Source organism: Monopterus albus, unplaced genomic scaffold (genome assembly GCF_001952655.1).
Source record: "Monopterus albus unplaced genomic scaffold, M_albus_1.0 scaffold27.1, whole genome shotgun sequence".
NCBI classification, from domain to species: Eukaryota; Metazoa; Chordata; class Actinopteri; order Synbranchiformes; family Synbranchidae; genus Monopterus; species Monopterus albus.
This window is the reverse complement of record NW_018127907.1, coordinates 1,848,111-1,870,365: the sequence shown is the minus strand read 5'-3', so window position 1 is coordinate 1,870,365 and position 22,255 is coordinate 1,848,111. Positions and strand designations below refer to the sequence as shown.

The following is a 22,255-nucleotide window of genomic DNA, read 5'->3' as shown; positions in this document are numbered from 1 at the left end:
AAATACAGGACTTGTTTCATTTTGTTGAATGGGAAACACAAGAAAACATGAACTGATTTATATTACTGATTTCTTAAATCTTTTTTTTTTTTTTTTTTTTTTTTTGAGTGCAAACGCGCTGATGGAGAGAATCTGGGAAATCCCAGGATCCTAGTTCCTGGTAGTGAGCTCAAGCAAAGCCAAGGCAGCACTGAATGAAACACTGATTAACACATTGAAATGGTTTAAATCCTTTGTCAGTACTGCTAAGATCCTTCCTGGTGCTTTTTTTTAGGGAACACCATGTGGTAAATACCTCTAATACAGTATGAGCAGTGTGTGACTTTAAAGGAATTTCTCAATCCCAGCCTTGCAAAACTGATCTTAGTGACTGTGTTTGTGTATTATACTGGTGAAATGGAGCTGATGACTCTGGAACTGATTCATACTGACTCTGTGTTTACACTGACACACACACCCAGTGACTTGGACAGATTTAATCAGTTTCAACATGTTTGAAATAAAAAATTAACCAGACAGACAACTTTCAGTCTGGGCATGTAGGGACTGAGAAAGTCATTCCATTAACACCTCTCATCTGCAAATGCTTTGATTAATGTGATTTAGATGTTTTTCTCACTTCTGTGGGCTGGTTTTCAACGGCATATTCAGCACTAAAGCAATACTCTCTCTAAGGTCCTAATGGGTGAGAAAGTATTTTTCCACAAATAAATCTTTAAACTTTCATTTTAAATCTTGCTAACCCTTGGACTCCTGAAACGTGTAGCGACCTGCCATGTCATAGACAATAATTTGAAAAGTCTGATTGCTTTTAACTATGATGATCCTATAGGGGTCATTTAAGTAAACCAGCCACTTAACTAAAACTGTCTCCTCCTTTTGACTGTGTGTCTTAGAGGATGTAGCAGCAGGGAATCTCAGGATCAACCGTTATGTCACCTTGTAGCCACACACACACACACACAAGCACTTGAAGCTGTGCTGACTGTAGATAGTTAAACTCTCTGCTTACAGTGATTAGCAGCGACAGACTGGTGCACCACCCCTAGGCCGTACTGAGACACACAGAATGATTTAACACCGTGCTTTGTGTTTTTGTGCATTTGATAGCCAGTGACATGCAGGAATTGCACATTTTCTAGCTTTAAAGCATGGCAAATATATTTTCTGGTAGTGTAACACATGCTGTACACGCTTTGACGTTGCAGTTAAAATCAAACACTCACCTTCATCATGAAGATCCATCATTAGCATCTGTCAACTGAGAAAATAGATGCTGTTCTCGCAAACTGCTAGCCTTTATACTGATTGATTTAGAAAATGTGAATCTATTTATAAAATTAGAACAGTGCAGTACACAGTACAGTATGTTGTGTGTGTATATAGTGAAAATGTCCTTAGTGCTTCCTATATCTGTATGAATGATAAGCAGACACCATTTAGAAGAACAATTTGACATTTTGGAAAGGCATTTTTTGCTTTCTTGTTGAGAGTTAGATGAGAAGATTGATACCACTCTCTAACCTGTACATTTTTGCAGTATATCAAGTGAAAGCCAGCAGGCATTTAGTTTAGCTTAGCATAAGGACTGGAAGCAAGGAGAAATAAATAATCTGGCTTTGTCCAAAAGTGCATGATTTGATTTGACCTCTAAAGTTAATTTATTAACATGTTTTATTTGTACAAACCCAAACTATAAAAGGAATTTGCCTGAACCATTTCTTATCTGAGCTAGTGACCTCTGGGAGTATTGAGATTCTGATTGCTGTGAAGTCACTGCCTGGCCAAGAGACAGTGTAGCATGTAACACCCCCAAAACACAACAACATTTTACATTTCTGGTTGTGTACAAATAAACATCTCAATTTGTAATTGTGAGAGGTTCTTTGAGGCAGATTTAGTTGCCTTCAAAAACAGTCAAACTGGTGGTTTCTCAGTTCCCAGTTTTAATGCTAAGCTAATCATCTCATGACTCTAGCTTCTTATTTAACAGACACAAAAGAGACTGGTAGTCTACTGATTTTCTCAACTAACAGTTAACTAAACAAATATTTCCTGATTTTTTTTATTTTATTTTATTTTTTTAAGCATTGTGTTATCTATGATTTAAGATAACACTTTCATTTGTAATATCAGTCTGAGATGTCATCCAATTTTGACTATCAAAATTTTACTGGAAATAATAGCGTAAGTATATTTTTACTGCATTTTTGTTGCAATATCCATTCAAATGTTTAAACTTTTAATGACCCCTTTATTGCTGCTGATTTTTTGGGGGTGATGCTCTGTTTTCACTGTTGTCAGTCCTGCTTTTCTTCTAGCTTTTGGAAGCGCTAGCTGGTTGTGTTCCTCCAGTGTGGCTGCCAAAGTTACACAGCTTAAAACTTTGCTATAGTGAAATTAATGCACCAGTTTTAACTTACATATTTTTCAGATATAAAATCTTGACATTTGTTGTTTTTCAAAATAAATAACTGTACATAAGTAAATGTACAGATGGAAAGAATAGAAGGCAGAGGAGAGAAAAGTTGATGGGTGGCAGGCTCTTGTTCACACTGGCCTCCTCCCTCACTCCTCTCTCTTTATCTTCCTCCCTCCTCCAGCCCCACCTCCTAGAGCATTACCCTGTGGTGGAGAACAGCAAGGCGTGCAGTCAAGCTGGCTACCAAGGAATCCTACTGCACTGCTTCTCAAAGCCATTACTCTTTGTGGGGAAAAACACATTTTTCTGTTTTTGAAGATACTTAACATCTTAATTGATTTGAAAAGGAGATTCCTTTTTTAAAACTTTTTTTTTCCTGTAATTTTGAGCTTCTAGTATGATATTCTAATCTTGTTATAATCCCACTTTGACTGCTGGAGCTGGTTGTTGTGCCTAGGCTGCCCAATTTTGGGGAAGCGACCTCTATATGAAAACAGACTTTAGTGGAACACAAAGTGGCGGTTGCTTTTGAAGACAGAGATCTTCTGATGTGCTGTGACAACCTTTCTTCCAAAAAGAGAGAAGACATTGTTTTACAGGACAGAAGGGGAGACTGAGGGTTTTATATTCCACAGACCAGGAGAAAACAAAATTTATTTTGCATAGAGGGAGAAGGACATCTTCTGTTTCTGAGGACCAGATTTTCAAGCTTTTGTTTCATTTCATCATTACAGCATGGCTGGGATGTATGGATGCTTCAAGGGCAGGAAGTAAGTTTCAGCCATAAAATATCACCTGGAGACCGTAAAGTCTTGTTTTGACATTACCTGACAACAATATGTTGCTCACCTGTTTTGCTTCATCTACCTGCCCATTCATGTCATTATGAACACAGTCTTTTAATATCTGCATTATTTGGCTTTTTTCATTTGGCTCTTTAGAGGAGTTTGTCATATTCAGCACATAACTATATCTCAGCAGGGGCCAAGGACTACTTAATGCTTAACAACACAACGTGGTGTAAATTGTTAATGGTAATACACCCTGCTACTGGAACTAATTATCTCTTCAAATACTGACAGTAAAAGATATTTTTTCAGCGCACTGATTTTTAATTTGCTTGTTGGGGATTTTCCCATAGTGGCGCTGTCTCTGTTGCAGTGGTCCAAACAAAGTTTTGTTTCTCTGTTTATCCAGACAATTGATGGCTTGTAGTTGGCACTCAGTCAGCAGTGTGACTCAGAGCTGATTGACTAAAGTGACTTGTTTTACACTGGAGGTGAATGATTAGTCAGAAAATCCCAGAGAGTAATTATGTTGTCAGTTTTAAGTGGATGATCTTGATTTCCTGTAAGTCATATTGTTGCTCAACTGATCACATGAAACTTGATAGCTCTGGACAGACTAGGCTTTTTTCTCCATTTGAATTTGGGTGCATGTTGTCTTTTATAACTGATGGAAGTCTTCACTGATTTTAATGCTTTCATTTGGCTATATATATAGGGCTCTGGGCTTGGCAGTGTGTGACTGGACCACAGAGGGCCAGGATAATAAGTGCCTTCAGTATTTTGACTACAGTAAAGCATCTTTTTTTTGGTATCGCAGCGGTGCAGAAGGAGGGTTGAGCGTAGCGATACCCTTTCCACTTTTCTTTTTCCCTTCTAATGTTATGACATGACAACAGTACAAGTTTTTATGATACACTAGGCAGAGTTGACTTTGACAAATTGACCTCATGAGGTCCTGTTTTCTAAATGGAAATCTAAGTACATGATGTGGTTCCTGTTCAAGTGGTTTAAGTCAGAAGGACACTTCAGCTAGGCAATGGACAATACTCTGACACTGCCTTGAAAGGTAAACAATGGTATATGTACCAATGAAAAGAAATATGTAACACTTTAAACAAAGCAGGTAATTGAGAATCCCATATTTAACTGGCATAACACAGACATAGTAACTTCTCCAGCCTTACAACAATTCTCTCTAACTTTACAGAAAAAAGGCATTAACAGACATGCAACATGTGTTTTTTTATTTTTTTTTATTTTATTTTTAAACTTATGGTTAAGTCCCACCGAGTAGTGGAAATATCATTCACTTTCAAGTAGCTCCAAGGTCGGTAAATCCAACCAGTGGTCGCTGTTTCTTCCACCACACAACCACATACAGTCCCAAAGTAGTGAAATTAATTCCAACAGGTAGCTTGGCACCGACAATTGATTTGATTTGATTTGATTCATTCTTTCAAGCATGTAAAGACAGTTGATATGTCAACACACATAATTTTACACATATCCAACAAATGCTAATCCAATATCAATTTGCTTATACCTAGTACATGCTTGAATGGAGTAGGAAGAAGTCAGACTTATCCAGTCCTACCCCATGACATCATCTTACCATCACTGGTTTGCAAGCAGTATCTCTACATAAATAATTCTCTTCTACACCACACAAGTAATATACTAAAAAAATTATAACAACTTGAATGCAGAGCAAACACCAGATTGTCTGCATCTTCCATTTACTTTCATATTAGAACTGAGCAGTAATGCTGCCATTTTGCTTTTTTTGGGACACAGCCATCTTGGGTGAATAAACCTTGTTGTAATTGTCAATGGACAAAAGCTACCGGGGGTTCTGTGCTTAACATTCAGTGCAAGCAGCCATGTTGGGACCGCTTAGTCCATACTGTGTGAACATAAATGCTGCAGGTTCTGGCCATGTAGAAAAGCTGACTAAATCATGAGGTGTGAGTTACCTCAATGTACGAGATTAAGTAATGTCCAAATTGTTAACAGTCTGAAATTCACAGTCTGCCCAGCTATGTGACAGTGGTATTGATTTTCATAAGTCCTGAAAAGAAAGCAAACAGGTATATTTCCAAAAATGTCAAACTATTCCCTTATAAATAAATACATGAGTATGACTTAGCAGCAATAGTATTGCCTACACTGATGCCTAAACAATCAAGACAAACTCCTCTGGGCTCCCCTGTTAGTCAGTGGCATCGTCAACGTTACCTGTCTTAACCATTGGCATTTGGTTCCTGACAGGCTAAATCCTGTGGTTAAGGGCGTGACCAGGCTGAACAAACAGGTCTGTTACCAGGTCCAAATTCAGAGATACTATATTACTGTCACACCATTTCTTTATCTTCTCAAGTTCCTGTGAAACCCGTCCAGAGAGTTGCTGTAGGTTTTCACCCGATGCCCATATGGTAGTGTCATCAGCAAATAATACCACTTTTACTAAATCAGAAACCTTACATATATCATTAATGTATAGTATAAATACAGTAACATCATGGATCATAAATCCGCTCATTAACCAGCAACACATCACATGCTGCAGACACACTGGCCTCAAGCAGTCAAAACAAACAAATCATTCACCGCCACGGGGGACTTCACAGGCGGCTGACCTAGGTTAGACCCAGCCAGGTAGAACAGCGAGTCCCTGTACAGGAACATTGACAGACATGCAATAACCTCAGGCCCTGTATTTTTCTCCACATCGTCTGGTCACAGTGCAGCAGCAGGAGGTAAAATATATCCACAAAAACGGGCTCAGTCAAAATATTTCGCTTTTACTATGGCACCGTAAATGTCTTTTTTTTTTTTTTTTTTTTTTTTTTTTTTTTTTTTTTTTTTTAATAAGCTTTATTGAAAACATACATAACAAACAAGGCATTTAACATTTTGCCAATATAGTGGGGGCACCGGTGGATATCAGGCAAGCTCACATGAACGCCAAGGGGCTGGATTGCATGCCCATTTATGGAAATCCTTAAATTATCACACATTTTATTTTGTAAGAAAAAAATCTTGCAAGCGAGAGTTTGAGACATGTATAAACCAAGTTACTTCTGTATAAAAGTACTAGAACGTATGTACACCCCATTTTCTGAGCAGATGATAATTCACCATTGTAACATTGTAGATAAGTTAAAAAAACAAAAAAAAGGAAAATCACACCATGGACCCTTTAATGAATAATGTGTTTTCTTATTCACCAGCTCCTGCTGACAATGAATGAATGGCTGAATGGGTTAAGAGGAAATCTTGAATCTTGAAATAACCTCAGCTGTAAAGGCTTGGTTCCCACTTAGGTATGTGCAGTTGGACGGGTGACAGAAACAGACAAAAGAAGGGAGAGGGAAAGAATGGTGAGCTAATGAGACAGGAGGTAAAAAGAATAAAGAAATAACAAGGGAGCAGGGAATAATGAAATGTTGCTGTTATCTGACCACATTCTTTATATGTTTCTCATATCCTTTTATGGCCTTTTGGCTCCAATTGAACAAGTAATGGAAATTAGTTAGAAAATAACAACACGCATGTGAAAGCTTTCAAACATCATTTGGGGAAGAGTAATGGGAGAGCAAACGATGTTTATCCTGGGAGGACACTGCCTTTTTTACATCCTGTTCCACATTAATGTTTTATTAGATAGCATGCAGAAAGACATGATGAGATGGAAGAAGGAAACCAGCAAGCTGTTGAATAGAATGAACCACAGTGAGGAAGAGCTACTTTTCCTGTTACATTACAAAGTCTGAAGCCCTGACATGTTTAGTCAGTTGAACTAATAGTTCAGCATTTGGGGAAATGCACTTACTTGCTTTTTTTTTTTTTTTTTTAAACGGAGATGAGAAAATTGCTACCATGCTCATGTCTCTAAACTAATCCTCTTCAGTAGTTTTCTTTCACTTTTTTTCTTTCTCTCCCCGTCTCTGTTGTCTTCTCCTGATCCGTCTCTCCCTGTCTGCTAAAGAACATAAAACACACTCCAGCTTGCCAAATAAATCCATTCCAGAACCATATCATACCAGAGGTTTATCTATATCATCAATCATTTTGATCATAACCGTGTCTACTGCCTTTCCATGCATAAGATTCAAGATTTTTATTTGCCATTTATGCATAAATAGACAGTCAAGGCATATAGGAATTCTTGTGCAGGGCTTTCATGGGGTCAGGTAAAGAGTTTAAAGCCAAAAGTACAAACACCTAGTCTAAATATAAGATTACCCAACAATACAAAAAACAAGAATACCCAAGAATACAAAATAGTTGATAAAATTGTGGATACAGGAATAAGGTAGCAGGTAAAATATTGCACCTAGTAGAATACCTAGTAGAACTGTATATGGTATTCTACTTACTAGGGTAATGAGGGGTTATTGCACAGGTTTTTCACATTTTGTATTTGCCATCAGTCTTACTGCGGCAGAGAAAAAGATGTTGTAAAGTCTTGTTCTGTGTGTGATGATACTGTCCACTCTGCTGTGCCTGAGCAGAGTGTGATCTGGGTGGAGTGGGTCTCTGAGTATGTTCTTTGCGACAGCGCTGTGTGTATATTGTGTCCATAGCAGGCAGTTCAGTCCCAATGATCCTCTGTGCAGTCTTTATGACCCTTTGAAGAGCCTCGCTCTCTACCTGTGTGGTGTTACCATACCAGACTGTGATGCCAGTGGTGAGGATGCTCTCTACCAGTCCTCTGTAAGCTTGGGTGAGGGGGCAACGGTTCAGGCCAGCTGAGCCGAGCTGCCTGATGAAGTATAGCCGCAGCTGGTCTTTCTTCACTGTGACAGCTATGTTCAGTGACCAGCTCAGGTCAGATGTCACCTTCAGGCCCAGGAACTTGTGGCTGTCAGCCCTCTCCACCTCAGTCCCTTTGATGGTCAGAGGCAGCAAAGTCTACTATTATTTCTTTTGTCTTGTTTATATTGAGGATGAGGTCATTCTCCTCTCCATAAACAAAAATGTCCTTCACCAAGCTTCTGTAACCTGACTTGTCCCCCCCTTGATGAGGCCCAGGATGGTGGTGTCATCAGCATATTTAATGATGGTAGTGTTGTCCTGGTTGGAGACACAGTTGTGGGTGTACAGGGTGAAATGTTTGGGGCTGAGACAGCAGCCTTGCGGTGAGCCTGTGCTGATTGTGAGCTCAGCAAACACCCGCCCTCCCATTCTGACCACCTGTGGTCTTTCTGTCAGGAAGTCCAAAATCCAGTTACAGAGGGGAGAGTCGGGACCCCAAGGTCTGTCAGCTTCTCAATCAGCCTGCCCAGGCGAATGGTATTCAGTGCAGAACTGTAATCCAGGAAGAGCATCCTAGCATACGTATTGTTGTTGTCTAGGTGTTTCAGGGTGTGGAATAAAGCCAGTGCCGTCATGTCATCCACTGATCTCTTGGGGCAGTAGGCAAACTGGAGAGGGACTACAGTGTCCAGGACCATGTGGTTAATGTGTGTGAGGACCAGTTTCTCTAAGCACTTCATGGTGCGGACCAGTTTCGCCACTGGCCTGAAGTCATTCAGAGTGGATGTGTCTGATGTCTTAGGGACCGGTATGATAATGATAATGGATTTTTTGAAAATGTGAGGGACTACTGCTTGGGTTAAAAACAAGTTGAAGCAGAGTTGAAGCATAAGCAGAAAGACCCTATCTCACACACACAAGTTACTATTATTTCAAATCAAAAAACATGAAAAGAAAGGGAGAAAACTGATGATTTGCTTCGAACTTTCATAGCCCACTACACATGTGCAGTAGTATTTGCCCCTGCTCACCCCTGCTAGGCCCACAGACTTGGAATGATGTCATGAAAATAAAGCTGTTTTCTAGGCTTTGGGTAAGTTAACAAGTAAGAAACCTCCATGGTTCAAAAATTATTTATACAAAGAGTGATAATTGATCTGATCTGTAGTTTGAGGTGTCCTGTTACGTCTCTTTTATTATTGTGGTTTATGGAGATGATGCTTTTTGAGCCTGTTGCCGTACTGCGATCCAGCTCTCTTAATACATCTATGGTCTGCACACAGGCACAACATGCTGGTCTACATCTGACCTTGCAGTCAGATGTATGATTTCAGCTGCCTACCCTCTCCCAAGGCTAATCGTTTTTTGATTATTTCCACATCCCTCTCTTTCTTTTTTTTTTTTTTTTTTTGGACCCTATGTGACTCAATCCTTTTTGGCAGTTTGAACACTATGAAATGCATGGAATCGGATCTTTTTCAGTTCTGATTTGGGCCACTTCAGTATGTGCTTCTAAAGCCGATTATTTTTAAATGCAACCTCAGTCTGAACAGCAGTGTGGCTCGAATGTGACTTCACGTCACTCTCGAGCAAAATTCATCATAATATGCACTGGCAGGAAGGCGTAATGACACCATATGCTCTCTTTCTCTTCATTCTTTTCCTATTCATAATCTGCTTCAACATTTGCCTACTTCTATTGCACCATACCTTAAAAATTAATGTGTACAGACTCACATCCGTGCCCTCCATTCTACTGACTTCCTTGTTTACACCTGTGAACTGTGTGCTGCATGTGACATTTTGTTCTTCTGTGCATGCGGGTCAAATCAGGGCCATGATCAATTCACACTGGAGTCTGAGCTTGGCCACATTTTGAAAGATAATGTGAACTGCCACAGAATACAAATTGGATATAGAAAAAAAAATCAGATTTGAACATTAAGGTTTGCAGTGTGAACGTAATGCAAGTTACTAGGTTAGATCAGTTTTAGAAGATACATGCTTCTGTATGCAGCAAAATTGTTTTAGAATCATGAACGCACTTACTGGCCATATTGAAAGCTTATTTTATAAGTCTGTTCTGTCTTTGGAGCTGTCTCACTTACATATCCTGTCAGACATCTGCATGTGTGTTGATGAGCCAGTTAGTCAGTACCATAAGCCTACAGTGCATTGAGTCTGGTAACCCTGGTTTCTTTGAGGGATTAGGCTGGATTAGATTGGATTTTCTTTACGTCAGAGAGACAAGAACCACCTGGGCTAAGTCAAGTAACAGTCATCAATGACAGAAGAGCTCAGTGTTTGTTCACTCCCATGTTTTTGTGAATATCTCTTTAATTCACATGTATTGGATTTCCTCCCCCTAGTTCCTCGATGGAGGTTGATGTCACTGTGTAGACCCGGACACTGTTCAGTCCAGTCATGATGGAATTGTTTTCTGGATTTGGATGTTATTCTGTCTGCTTCAGCTCCACAAGACTTATCTAACAGCAGATGCCATGGCACTGAGGTGTGTGTATGTGTGTGTGTGTGTGTGTCCACTTGTTTGTGTGTATGTAAGCGCATAGCACAGGTTTAAGGTCATGTACAAATATGGATATGTTTATCTTCGCTCAGTGTGTGTCTATGCTTGTTTTATGTGGGTGCTAATGAGGCTATTTCATCTGTCAACTAAAGGCAGGCCCACTTCTAGTCTGAATACCTCTATGTGCTTATCCATAGTTATGTAACAAGGCTGATACACACACATTCTCTCTCATGCACAGACACACACTTGTTGGCTTCTAAATAAAAGTAATGATGTTCCTTGGGGTGTTTACACTGCAGCAGAAGGATTAGTATTTGAAATAGACCAAAGTTAATAAACAGCTGTAAGAAAACTGACCGTGGAACAAGGGAAAATGGACATAATGTAAAAGTGGTCTGAAAGACAAAAGGCAGACAAAAAGTAATTAAAGCTCCAAGATGGCTGTTGTGGTTTTTGCATTTTATAGAGCAACAATCTACAAAATGATGTAGCCGCTTTTTTGTAAATAAGAATGTAATGATGGAGCTGCAGCTTGTTAAAGGTTACACTGTGCCTGTGAAATATAGTTTCATTATGAGAAAAGATTCTTCACAGATGTTACAGCTCTCCACGCCCTCTTTATCATGACAGACTGGAGGATTGTGTTATACTGGTCTATTCAATTTAAGCACCATATTTGGTTAACAGAGCTATAAAATGTTTCAGATCTTCTGTACCACTCATTTAAATACTTGTAAACAATATTAAAAACCACTCAATCACTGTTGCTAGGCGGATGCTAAGCATTACATTTGTATGATCATTTAATCCGATGATGTTAACACCTAAATATACGATACATTCGACATGTCATAGTTTCAGGGTTTCTTTGTTTCTAATTGTATAATGGTATGGGGCTTTTCAGGAAACAGCCTTATTATTCATTGTCTAGACTATGATACAAATGTGTAATGGAAAACTGACCCTGGTCTACCATGAATGATCCAGTATGCTGAGGTACTGTAGATAGACTGTACAGGTGCACCTGACTGGTAACTCATCTGTCTTTTAACCACCTTTTTGTAAAACAGTTTAATCTCAGAATAACAATTTGATCAATATAAATTAGCTTGTAGTTGTCATTTTGCTTCAGTGACCAAAAATAGAGGAACATTATATTGCAAATAAGGGCTTTTTTGATGATTAAATAATTGAACTGATGAAATGGCAAATGAGTAAATAACCCTGCAGTTATGTTTTTTTTTTTTTTTTTAACTTACCGCTCTCAGCATGTACATGTAGAAGAAATGACCATTTATGTTGACTGTGGTTGGGACGTCTGAAGGCCATAGCATCATAATCAAGCCATATTAGGTTTATTTTCTCTTCTCGGCCAGAGGACATTTGTGATCAGCATTTTCAGGTCATTTATTTGCAGTAATCTGTGTGAATGAGAAAATAATTTTACTAAGAGTATTTTACCATCTTTGGTTGAAACCCTCCAAACTGTTCTACACTGGAAGGCCACTGTGTTTACTGTAAGTCTCTCTCCTCTTTCTAACATTCATCTGTTTATCTAATGGACTCTTCTTTCCCACAACCGCCCTTCCCTGACCCCACACCCCCTCCATGTGCTGGTCCCTCTCTCATGTTTTCTCTCATTCCCACTTGCTCCTTATTTCCCTTTTTTCATCCTATTATTTATAATTCACTTCTTCTGTCTCTTAAATTCATCTTTATACCTGTCCTTGTGTTTCCATTACTCTACATTTCCTGCCATCCTTCTCTATCATCCCCCACTTCTTAGATGAAGTTGGGGGATGATACCATGGGGAGCTGGTTTTGGAAGTAGGTGCAAGTCAAGTAATTTTAAAACCTAACACACTGACCTGACACTCATCTACGTATTTAAACAAAACAAAAAAAACATCTCAGTTGACTGACAGGCTTCTTGACTGACTTGACTATTAAGGGGCAGCCCTATTGGCTTTTAGTACAAAACTGCTCATACAAGAACTTGTTGTTTTTCCATTCTTGTAAATGTATAAAATAAAAGGGATACCATGTGTAGTTGTAAGTAGATATACTGTGTATTTGAACTTTGGAGAGAGCCAGGCTAGCTAGCTAACATTATCCTGGTTTCATCTCTGTCTTAATGCACAGACATGAGCACAGTATCTTTTTATCTAAGACAGTAAAATAGTTCCCAAATGGTGAACTGTGTCTTTGAAGCAGTTAGTTGTAATATTTGTGATATTTAGCACTTACAGCACATAACCATGCAACATTTCAAGTAGTGTCACTGACAAGTCTGTGTTCAGGTTGAATTCTTTAGTTCCCAGATACAAGAGTCAATGGTTTAAAATGTTAATACTTTTTTTTTCCATCTAGATATTATGGTATTTTCCATTTTCCCACCCACTGATAGAACAAGTAGCCCTGTGGGTGTTTATATTGGTTTCCCTCCTTTCCCTGGCACTTTATCATTTCCTTAGTTTGTATCATAGACAACATAATGTTTGTTTCTGTATGTTTCCTAGAGATTCCAGTGTGTGTGTGTGTGTGTGTGTGTGTGTGTGTGTGTGTGTGTTAAACTCTTGGCTGTAGTGTCTTCTTGTGACATCAGACAAGAAATGCATCAGTCCAGCTCTATCAGCTAATAGCAACAATCAGCAACATTAGCATGTGTATCTTTATGGCCATGTGCTGCAACAATGCAGACATAGTGTAAAAACCATGGCTTATTAAAGAGGTGATATGACAGGCTGTGGTTATGGTGATATGTAGCTGAGGTTTATGTAACGGTAACACTGATGAAAGGCTTTCGGTATGTCAACAAACTCTCTGGAATGCTCCATCTGTTTGTGTAATACAAACCCACTGTACACACACTTGACAAGAAATTCTCCAGCTGCTTCCTTAATGGAGAGAAGAGTCTGGTCACGCTATTAGAAAAAATGGATGTCCTGTAAACTTTCCAAAAAGGAATTGAAGAAATGAGAATTATTTCACCCCCCAATATTAAAGCATTTTATATTGTAGTATTTTGCCAAAACAATCTCGGCTCAAGGTTGACTTACTAGCCTTTCCCGGAGCTATCAGCCATATCACAAGGTCTTTATAAGCAAATGGAGTTTGCTCAGTTGTCATAGAGATGTTGATATACAAGCTCAGGGGCTGTTGTGAGTTTGTTGATAGCACTTTAAGGGCTCTTCATCTCCGTTGGCTTGCAGTTAAGCAAACTGCATTAGTGTTTTGACTTGACCCATGTAATGTAACCTGTCGGGCCTATATTAACTGCATTAGTTTCCCTCTGCTTCCAGTGCTAAGCTAAAGTCTCCTAAACTTGTTTTTTTACAGATTAATTTCCACATTTAACTCAGCAAGAGGTGAATAAATGTGTTTGCCAAAATGTCCAACTAATTTGTGTAGCCAGGATACTTTTAGATGGGTTATGGACAATTTTACAGACAAAGTAGTGGAATATTGTGATCCCGTTTTTAATTCAGTGTAAGTTGCTAACAAATAGCTAATGATCAATAGATTATTAACAGTTACTTTTATCAATTTTAAGAAACATTTTATAACACTTTAGTAACACTGATGGCCTATCTATTCTGTTTATTTTTATTAAAATATTTGGATTATGTTACATTTTCTTTTAAGTAATCTGAGCTTTTACTGAAATAACTGATTCACAACATTTTAGATGCACTGTTACCTTTTTAATTTGCCTGCTAAACAAGATGTCACTACAGTATAGGTCAAGCATCAGCAGTATAACGGAATATTATCCTTTAAAAAGCATACAGTGCAAAATCAAAAGTAAAACACCAGGTAAAACTTTAGTTCCCAAAAGGTATTACCATTGTCAGCCATAGTGTTTTACAGTGCCCTATAAATTTTCTATGGCATTTTTTTAAACCTTTATCTTTCTGCGGGGTCAGTCTGTCTTGCTGTTAAAAATGAGTTTTTTTATTTTCTGTGCTAGTTCCACCATTCTGAACATAAAGGAAAGGTGGTGGGTGGCATTAATGGACAGTGTAGTATTAAATATGAAGTTTGTAGTTTTTGAAGTTTGGCCTGAGAAAACATTCCAATCTCACCACTTCCCCAGTCATATTATCATGACCTGAACAGATTCTGGGAAAATTTTTGTGCTAAAGTATTGGTGACATGGTCACATTATTCTGAGACATGAGTTTACTGAAAACCATGTCAGTAATGACTCTGCTTCCTGCCAAACTGCACAGGAAATGTTGTGCATACGGCGCGTTATTAGATTTGGGACTAGAACAAGGAGTTGTGTAAAACCTGGTGAACTAATGGTCCCTCTCTATGAGAGAATTATGGTTCAGCATGCTGGGGCTGAACTCTCACACGACCTCAGATTTCCTGTCTGCTGGAGAACGTTCAATAATAATCCTCAACATAGTGATTAAAATTTTCAAAAGGAAACTGAGTTTGCCTTATACATTTCCCACATTTTGAAAAGTATCTTATACTAAGATATGACACTTTTGTCTCATACAGTACAAGTTCACTATGCAGTCAATGCACTCCTTGCTGTTGTTGCAAAGTGAGAAACTAGTTTGTATGTTTTGTTTTTTTTCCTTGTCTGTTTGGTTTTGTATTAGAAGTTGCTGGGCAATCTGCAGATGCTAGGACATGAACCTGACAGAAGTGGATAGCAAGGTAGGGTGGAGCACTAGAAACGGAGCTGAGCTACCTCCACTGAGTTTGTTTGGATTGCAGAGAAGGATTGGACTGGAGACTGGATTTGCATCAGACTGAACATAACGGAAGTTCACCTCAACAATCTACACATACTCAGCTGTGAGGGGATGAAAAATAGATTGATTTAGGAGTTTATCCAGCAGGTTGTGAAATAATTTTATAAGGTTGGGACTTGTTACAGGTGGCCAAATGAACTTTGTTTGCAAACCACCTTTACTAGCTGTCACAGCACTCCCAAATTGGACTCTGTAATCCAATGAGCCTGATCACATTGTGAGTAGTCAGGCTGGCATAAGAGTGATATAAGGTGACAGAAACAGATAAAGATAAAATCAGCCACAGGAGGCACAAAATACACAGCCGGGCAGGTCCCGCCCCCATAATAGAACATGAACACAACAGTAACTCAGGAACTCATAGTCTCTGTCCATAGGGGCTGACTGGAGTGCCACTGGTGCCCCACTAGCCCCGAGCACACGGCATAGCTCCCACCTGGCTAGTTAACTGTCCTCCATAACCACAGTCACCCCAAAGTCCTTCAGCATGCTGGGAGAGCCTGCATCAGTGCTGGACTGCTCCAGTGACTCCTGGCTGGAGAGGGGTCTGGGCCCATGTCTGGCTCTCGTTCTCTGACTCTCCCCCTGAGGTGAAGTCAAGGGCCAGTATGGTGCGAGTGTGTCCCTGTGAAGCACCAACCGTTTCCACTTACTCATTCTCACCCTGTACACCACAGCCGACACTCTTTTCAGTACAGTAGAGGGTCCGCCCCACTTGTTTGCTGACTGTGGGGATAAGCCCTTCTTCTGCTCAGGGCTGTACACCCACACCAGCATGCCAGGAGGTTCCCCCACCTGATCCTGCTGCAGGGGAGCATGCAAGCACTGCAGTGTCCCCGGGCGCACCAGGGATATGGTGAACCCTAGGTCCACTAAGGCCATGTGCACCGAATGGCACCAGATGCCGCACCAGTATTATCATTTGTCACATTCTGTTGTCCAAATAATGACTGCAAGGAAACCCTAACATTGGGAATTTAAAGTTTATTAAATTATCTCAAACTGTCAAAATCATAATTTTATTTCTTAATAAGTGATCAGTGCCAAAAGTATAAACCTCCTGCCTCACCTTCACTTTTCTTGGAGATGTATCCATCTATACATCAATACAGTCAATCCTGTGTCAACTATTAACTATTATTATTATTATTATTATTATTACGCAAAAATGCCCTAGGGCTCATCATTGGTCTCTCTCTGTCTCCGTCAGCAGTGACGGTGCTGCCATGGCATCAGGACCTCCAGATGTGATGGTCAGTCAGGAGCCTGAGGTCCAGGAGGAGAGCTCAGGTAACAGCTGATGCTTTAGTTAATGTTTCATTGGATGGATAATTTTATTAATTATCACATTATCTGTGTTTTTCTTAACTAAAATGACATGAAAACATTTTGTCACCAATTTACATTGTTTTTCCTTTTTGCCTGGATGCTCATCTGTTTATCTCATTCTCCACTGTTATCTTTAAGATATAGATTCCATTTATACTGTCCAGATGTTTGTCCATATATTCACTGAGACTGTAAGACAAATGCGATCACGGCTATGATTGCAAGGTTTGTATATTGTTCATTTTTGGGGAGGAGAAACAGCTGGTTTTCTGGTTGTAGTGTTTGCTGGCTTCACTGATCTGTTGAAACGACAGCTTTCTGTCATTCAGACATACTGTATGTTACTTGCAGTATGTTGATGTTCACGGCTCCATTCAGACATACCCACGATTGTGACAGAGAGAGTCACTGTATAAATGGTATATGTGCCAGTTTGCTTACTACAACATGGCGGACAAATGTCAGTGTGTTTCAGGAGAATTTTTTTCCCACATTATTGCTGTGCAGGCCATTCTCTAAAACAGTCATTTTGTTGTGATCTGAGTAAATCACAAAGATGCACGAGAGACGTACACAGACACCTAGACTGTTGTGATTGGTTAAACCCACTATATGTGACATTGCCCTACATCAGTATGTCGTAATCTGATTAATGAGGCTGCTGCAGGTCAGACCTGTGCCATGTTGAAGGTGATACGTAAATGTTACTAGGTCTGACCAAGTAAGATTGTTGTCGTGACTATTATGGAAAAGTGACGGGACTGCTCATTCAGACATGAAGCCGAAGCATTTAGTCTGATAAATGGAAGAGAGAGTATTTCTGAAAGGGGCTTATACTTACAAACACAGACAAGTCAGAGCTAATATTACTCTTTTTTTTATTTATCCAGAATATATATACAGTAGTGCAGACCCCCCATCCTCTCCTCACCTCCACATCTTCCTATTCTTCTCCTTCTTGATCCTTCTCTCTTCACACTGTATAGAAAACAAAAAGCACCACTTTCAGGGACAAAATGCAAAATGCAAGAAGCTTGCAAACACAAAGCTATCAAATTAAGTTTGACTCCATCATCTTCTCTTTGTGTAAGCTAATGTTGATCTTTAATTGGCTTCAAATTCCAATGATGCTGAGTAGGTGTGTAGTCATGCTGGTAATGGAAAGAATGTATATTGGGAATTTACAGTATCTTAGCCCTACAATCACCACAGATCTACACTGACCTTCCATTGAAGCAGCGACCTTTTTCAACACAGAGAGTGCAGACCTTTAGCTTAATAGTGCATTGTTTCCAAAATAGCAGAATAAATGGCACCATCGACTGGTGTTTCCCCTGATTTTTCATTTGGGCGGCTAAGAAGGGCCTCTGAAGTGTCATCAAAAAGCATGCTGGAAGATCCCCAGTAAATAGAACAATTCACTTTAAGGTCTAGATAAAAGAGAGAAGAATTTGCAGCCAACACTGCCATCACAAAAATTGGATGAGAAATGATGTTCTCTTCTGTGTGTGGTTTCATGGCAACTCATCAGAGCAGTGTGGCTGGTGCCATGTTTGCTACAACATACCAGACAAGACAGCTTGTTAACGTTTAATTCATCTTTGTGATGTTTTCTGATAGTTTGCATATTATTTACAAAATAAAAAAATATATACAAGCTTTCAAAGGGGGAGAAAGAAAACTGCTTATGTGTATGTATGATTTTAAAAAAGTTTTACGTAGAGGTCGGCAAAACGCTGTTGCTTCCCAGCAAAGGAGGTCTGGGTTCTATCCCCGACTTACCCAGGGCCATTCTGTGCAGTATTTGCATGCTCTCCCTGTGCCTGCGTGGGTTCTCTCCGGGTACTCTGCTTCCTCCCGCAGTCCAAATACATGGAGTTTAGGTTGATTGGCACCTCTAAATTGCCTGTGTGTGTGGTAGTCTGTCTCTTATGTGTCAGCCCTGTGATAGACTGGTGACCTATCCAGGGTGTACCCCACCCAGTGTCAGCTGGGATTGGCTCCAGCTCCCCATGACCCTCTTCAGGATAAGCAGTATAGATAATGGATGACTGTTTCACATAGAAATAGAACAGCCCAGTTATTTTCTGATGTGTTTCCCCAAGCAAATGACCTAGAGATTTTAAGCATCTTGACCCCAGTTCCAGGTTTAGATTCCAGACATTTTTTCTGCTGTGATTTAGTTCCAACCAGAAAGTGTTGAAGGAGGACAAAAGTTACACAGCTAGTATGAAGAGTGCCTGTTTGCTTGTGTGTTTGTTTATTTCTTTATTTTTAAGTCTCCTGAAGCATTTTATGGCCCGGGTATGTGAATTCTCAGCATAATTAGATCACAGTTGTTATTCCCTCAGCTTCAACTTTGTTCATCACTCCTTTTTCCCAGGTTTCCCTTAGTTTTGCATTTCAACATTGTCCAGTCTCTGGTGGTTAATGTATCATAATATAGCCTATCTGGTCATTTCTGGTTATGCTCCAAAGTTGTTTTAGTAACAATGCATATATACAATCCTTACAGTCCAACATTATGCAGTGAAACTGTTGTAATACTGATGGAGGCTATGTGTACAATTTAGCATTATACTACTATAACATTGTCAGAATCACAATGGGGGCAAAAAGTTGCAAAATCAGTGCAGCATAGCCAGAGATATCCTCTTTCTTAGTCGACATACTGTACTTGTCAAAACCCGGTGCCTACATTACCAACAATGCAACTTGACCCCAGTTCAGTCAAAGATGTTTTTTCAAATATGCTATGCTAGTAGTGGCTAATGTAGCCTCAACCATATTTTTTCATTTTCAAACTTTTAGTCTTCAGATCCAACGGACATTTTTTCAGTTCAGTTTTCACAGCTACCCTGAGAGACAATAAATTCTTTAACTTTTTTCATACAGGTGTGTATATATAGTAATACTCTCCACAACCAGAAAACAGATGTCGCAGTGGAAAATCTGCAAACTTAACCTTTAAGACCAAAAACCAGATGTCAAATGTGTGTAGCCATGTTGCTGGTGTTGCTTTAGAGATGACACTGTTGGTTCACCATTTATGAAGATAATACAATATAATTTTATATGTTCAACACAGTGGGCATTAAACCTGCATTGTCACTGTGTACATGTTAGCATGCTGATGTTAGCATTTAGCTCAAAGCATGGTTGTGTTTACAGCCTCAGAGAACTGCAAGTGTGGCTGTAGATTCTTAAAATACAACAAAGGGGTATGCCTCTTTCTTTATATTGGCAGTTTGATTTGAAGAGAAAATTAAATGTTGAGGTGGCCCACAGCCCTGTTGAATGCGTTGCAGAGGGATGACCAGCGGGCGTTTTAAGCCCTGAATAAGTGCCTTGCAGACTGAAAGCAGTTTGTAGCTAATGGTGCTAATGGACATGAACTCACTAGGGGGTGGGTTTACAGGCACCAGTCTGTGTGTGTATTTGTGGGCATCTGTCTGCACATTTACAACCAAAACGGGGCTAATTGCTCAAACTGAGGGCAGTGTGTAATTTTCTCATTAACACATCACTGTGTAGTTGGTTATAATGATTCAATGTTGTCATGAAAACACTGTAAAGAGGGTTAAGTGATAGCTTTCTTTCATTTTATCCTCTTTTCTCATCTGTCTTTTGTCACCAGGAAAGAAGAAATCCAAGTTTCAGACGTTTAAAAATTTCTTTGCCAAGAAGAAGAGAAAGGAGCCGTCAGCCACTGGAGCAGAAGCTGGGCTCACAGCCAGCCAGTCAACCGACAATGTTAGCAAAACATCAGAGAATAACACGCTCACTCGATCGGAGAAGGATAAGGGCTCTGGGTAAGATCAGGCCCACACACATACACTACATACAGTATACAAATACCCACGGGTAAACTGTGACTGCACAAACAACGATGCAATAAAAGTAATTTAAAATGAAAGCACCAAATCATTCATGACTGGTTCAGTTTGAATTTTTAAAATGATCCCAGTTAGTCCAGTTAGTGAAATATATCGGTCATGGGACACTAAAACTGAAACCCAGTCACTCAAATAAAATCATCACGATCAGAGGGGGCAAAGTTAATCTGCACAAATGTTTAACTTTTTGAAACTTTGGCACTTGCACCACTGTCCAAGTGTAAACCATTTTGGCAGTGCTCTCCTTTTGTGGAGGTGGAGAACAGAGTCTAAAATAGAAAAAACTATCTGTACTTCTTAGCTGTGTTACACCACTGACTTTTATTCAACCCCTGTCAGAGTGAAAACGACTTCACAAAGCATAGTATTTTGCAGACAGTACAAATACATCTTTTGAAAAAATTGTGTAGATGTGTTGTTCTGTTAGCACCTGAGCTAAGCTAGCCCTGCGAGTTGTCACCAAGCTTTCTGCCCCACCTATTTGCATTGAAATTGCAAGAAATTGTCACTTTGTGCTGTTACTGCTTCTTAGTGAAAATATGACCCCCCCCCCCCCAGCAAAACTGGTATAAGTAATGTATTTACAATATCCACTTGTTTCTATTGGCAGAATTTATTATATTTGTCAAGATGGGCCATTAATGGTAGATACCAATTTCAAAAAGTCAGTTTTGGATTTTGTTCGTCTTTATTTTTTTTCTGCAGCCCAGTTTGCAGTCTCTGCACAGTGTGTTGAAGTTCCTCTCTCCTTTTAGGTAAATTTCTTGTCATGTGAAAAGAACAGATAATTTAAGAAAAGGAAGATGATGTTTTGACATCCATCTCCTGCTCTGCCAAAATCAGCTCCGCAGAGACTCATGGCTTCCTGTTTACATAACAAGTAGTGGAATGTTTCTGCTTGTAGGACAGTCCCGACTTCCTTGGTTTTGCTATGTTGTGCCATTTCCTGCCTTGTTGGCTTTTGACCTTTCCTCAGTACTAGAGGATATATCTGTTCCAATTTTGTTGAAGCCATTCTGTCTTGGGACCGGGTCCGTGACCCAGTCCCGGATAAGCGGAGGAAAATGGATGGATGGATGGCATTCTGCCTTGCTCCTTCTGATCATTAGTGGACAACAAACCACAATAGAAAGGACAATCATTTTCAGGAAATGACTTTCTTGGACTAAAGAAGAGAAACGCCACAAATGTCAAACCCACATTGTTAGTTCATGGTATTTATTTTAAATCACTGACCCTCTTTATTTTGTTTATTTTATTTAAGAAGCTGTGAAACATCACTCTCTGCTTTGTTTATTTCTTCCTCTTCCTGTTTCCCAAAGGTCAAAGATCAGCCTGGGCAGCAAGGCCTTGTCACATGACTCTGTCTTTGTTTCGGAGTCATCGGAGGCCAATGAGGCTCTGGGGGCATCTCAGGACAGCATTCATGGGAAAGTGAAATCACTACAGGTGCATACACAGATACACTTAACATAAAAACCAGACGAGTTAAGCTCCTGTGTAAAGTATTTGTGAAAGATGCTGAATCACTCTCAGGCCTTGGATGCCATAGCAACCCTGACTTCTGATAGAAAAGACAGAGAAAAGAGGATTTGAGTGTCTGGGTAAATGAGGAATAATAAGCAAATAATGAATCCTGATCTGACAGTTTTTACTGTGTTTGGGGGTGAGAGTGTCTTTGACCCACTTGCTGCCCTCAGCTGTCATAAACAGTATTTATCAACAAGAGAGTTGACGAAGAGAGACAGAGCAAACTATAT

General features: G+C 39.6%; 1 protein-coding gene across 1 annotated transcript in view; it reads left to right on the top strand.

The window, feature by feature from the left end:
• Positions 1 to 22,255, top strand: part of LOC109957523 (uncharacterized protein KIAA1211) — a 45,576-nt gene that overhangs the window by 7,095 nt on the left and 16,226 nt on the right. Inside the window, exons 2-4 of the mRNA XM_020595459.1 lie at positions 16,481 to 16,560; positions 20,237 to 20,411; positions 21,818 to 21,944. Of these exons, the coding sequence (XP_020451115.1) occupies positions 16,481 to 16,560; positions 20,237 to 20,411; positions 21,818 to 21,944 (382 nt within the window). The remainder of the gene's footprint in view (positions 1 to 16,480; positions 16,561 to 20,236; positions 20,412 to 21,817; positions 21,945 to 22,255) is intronic.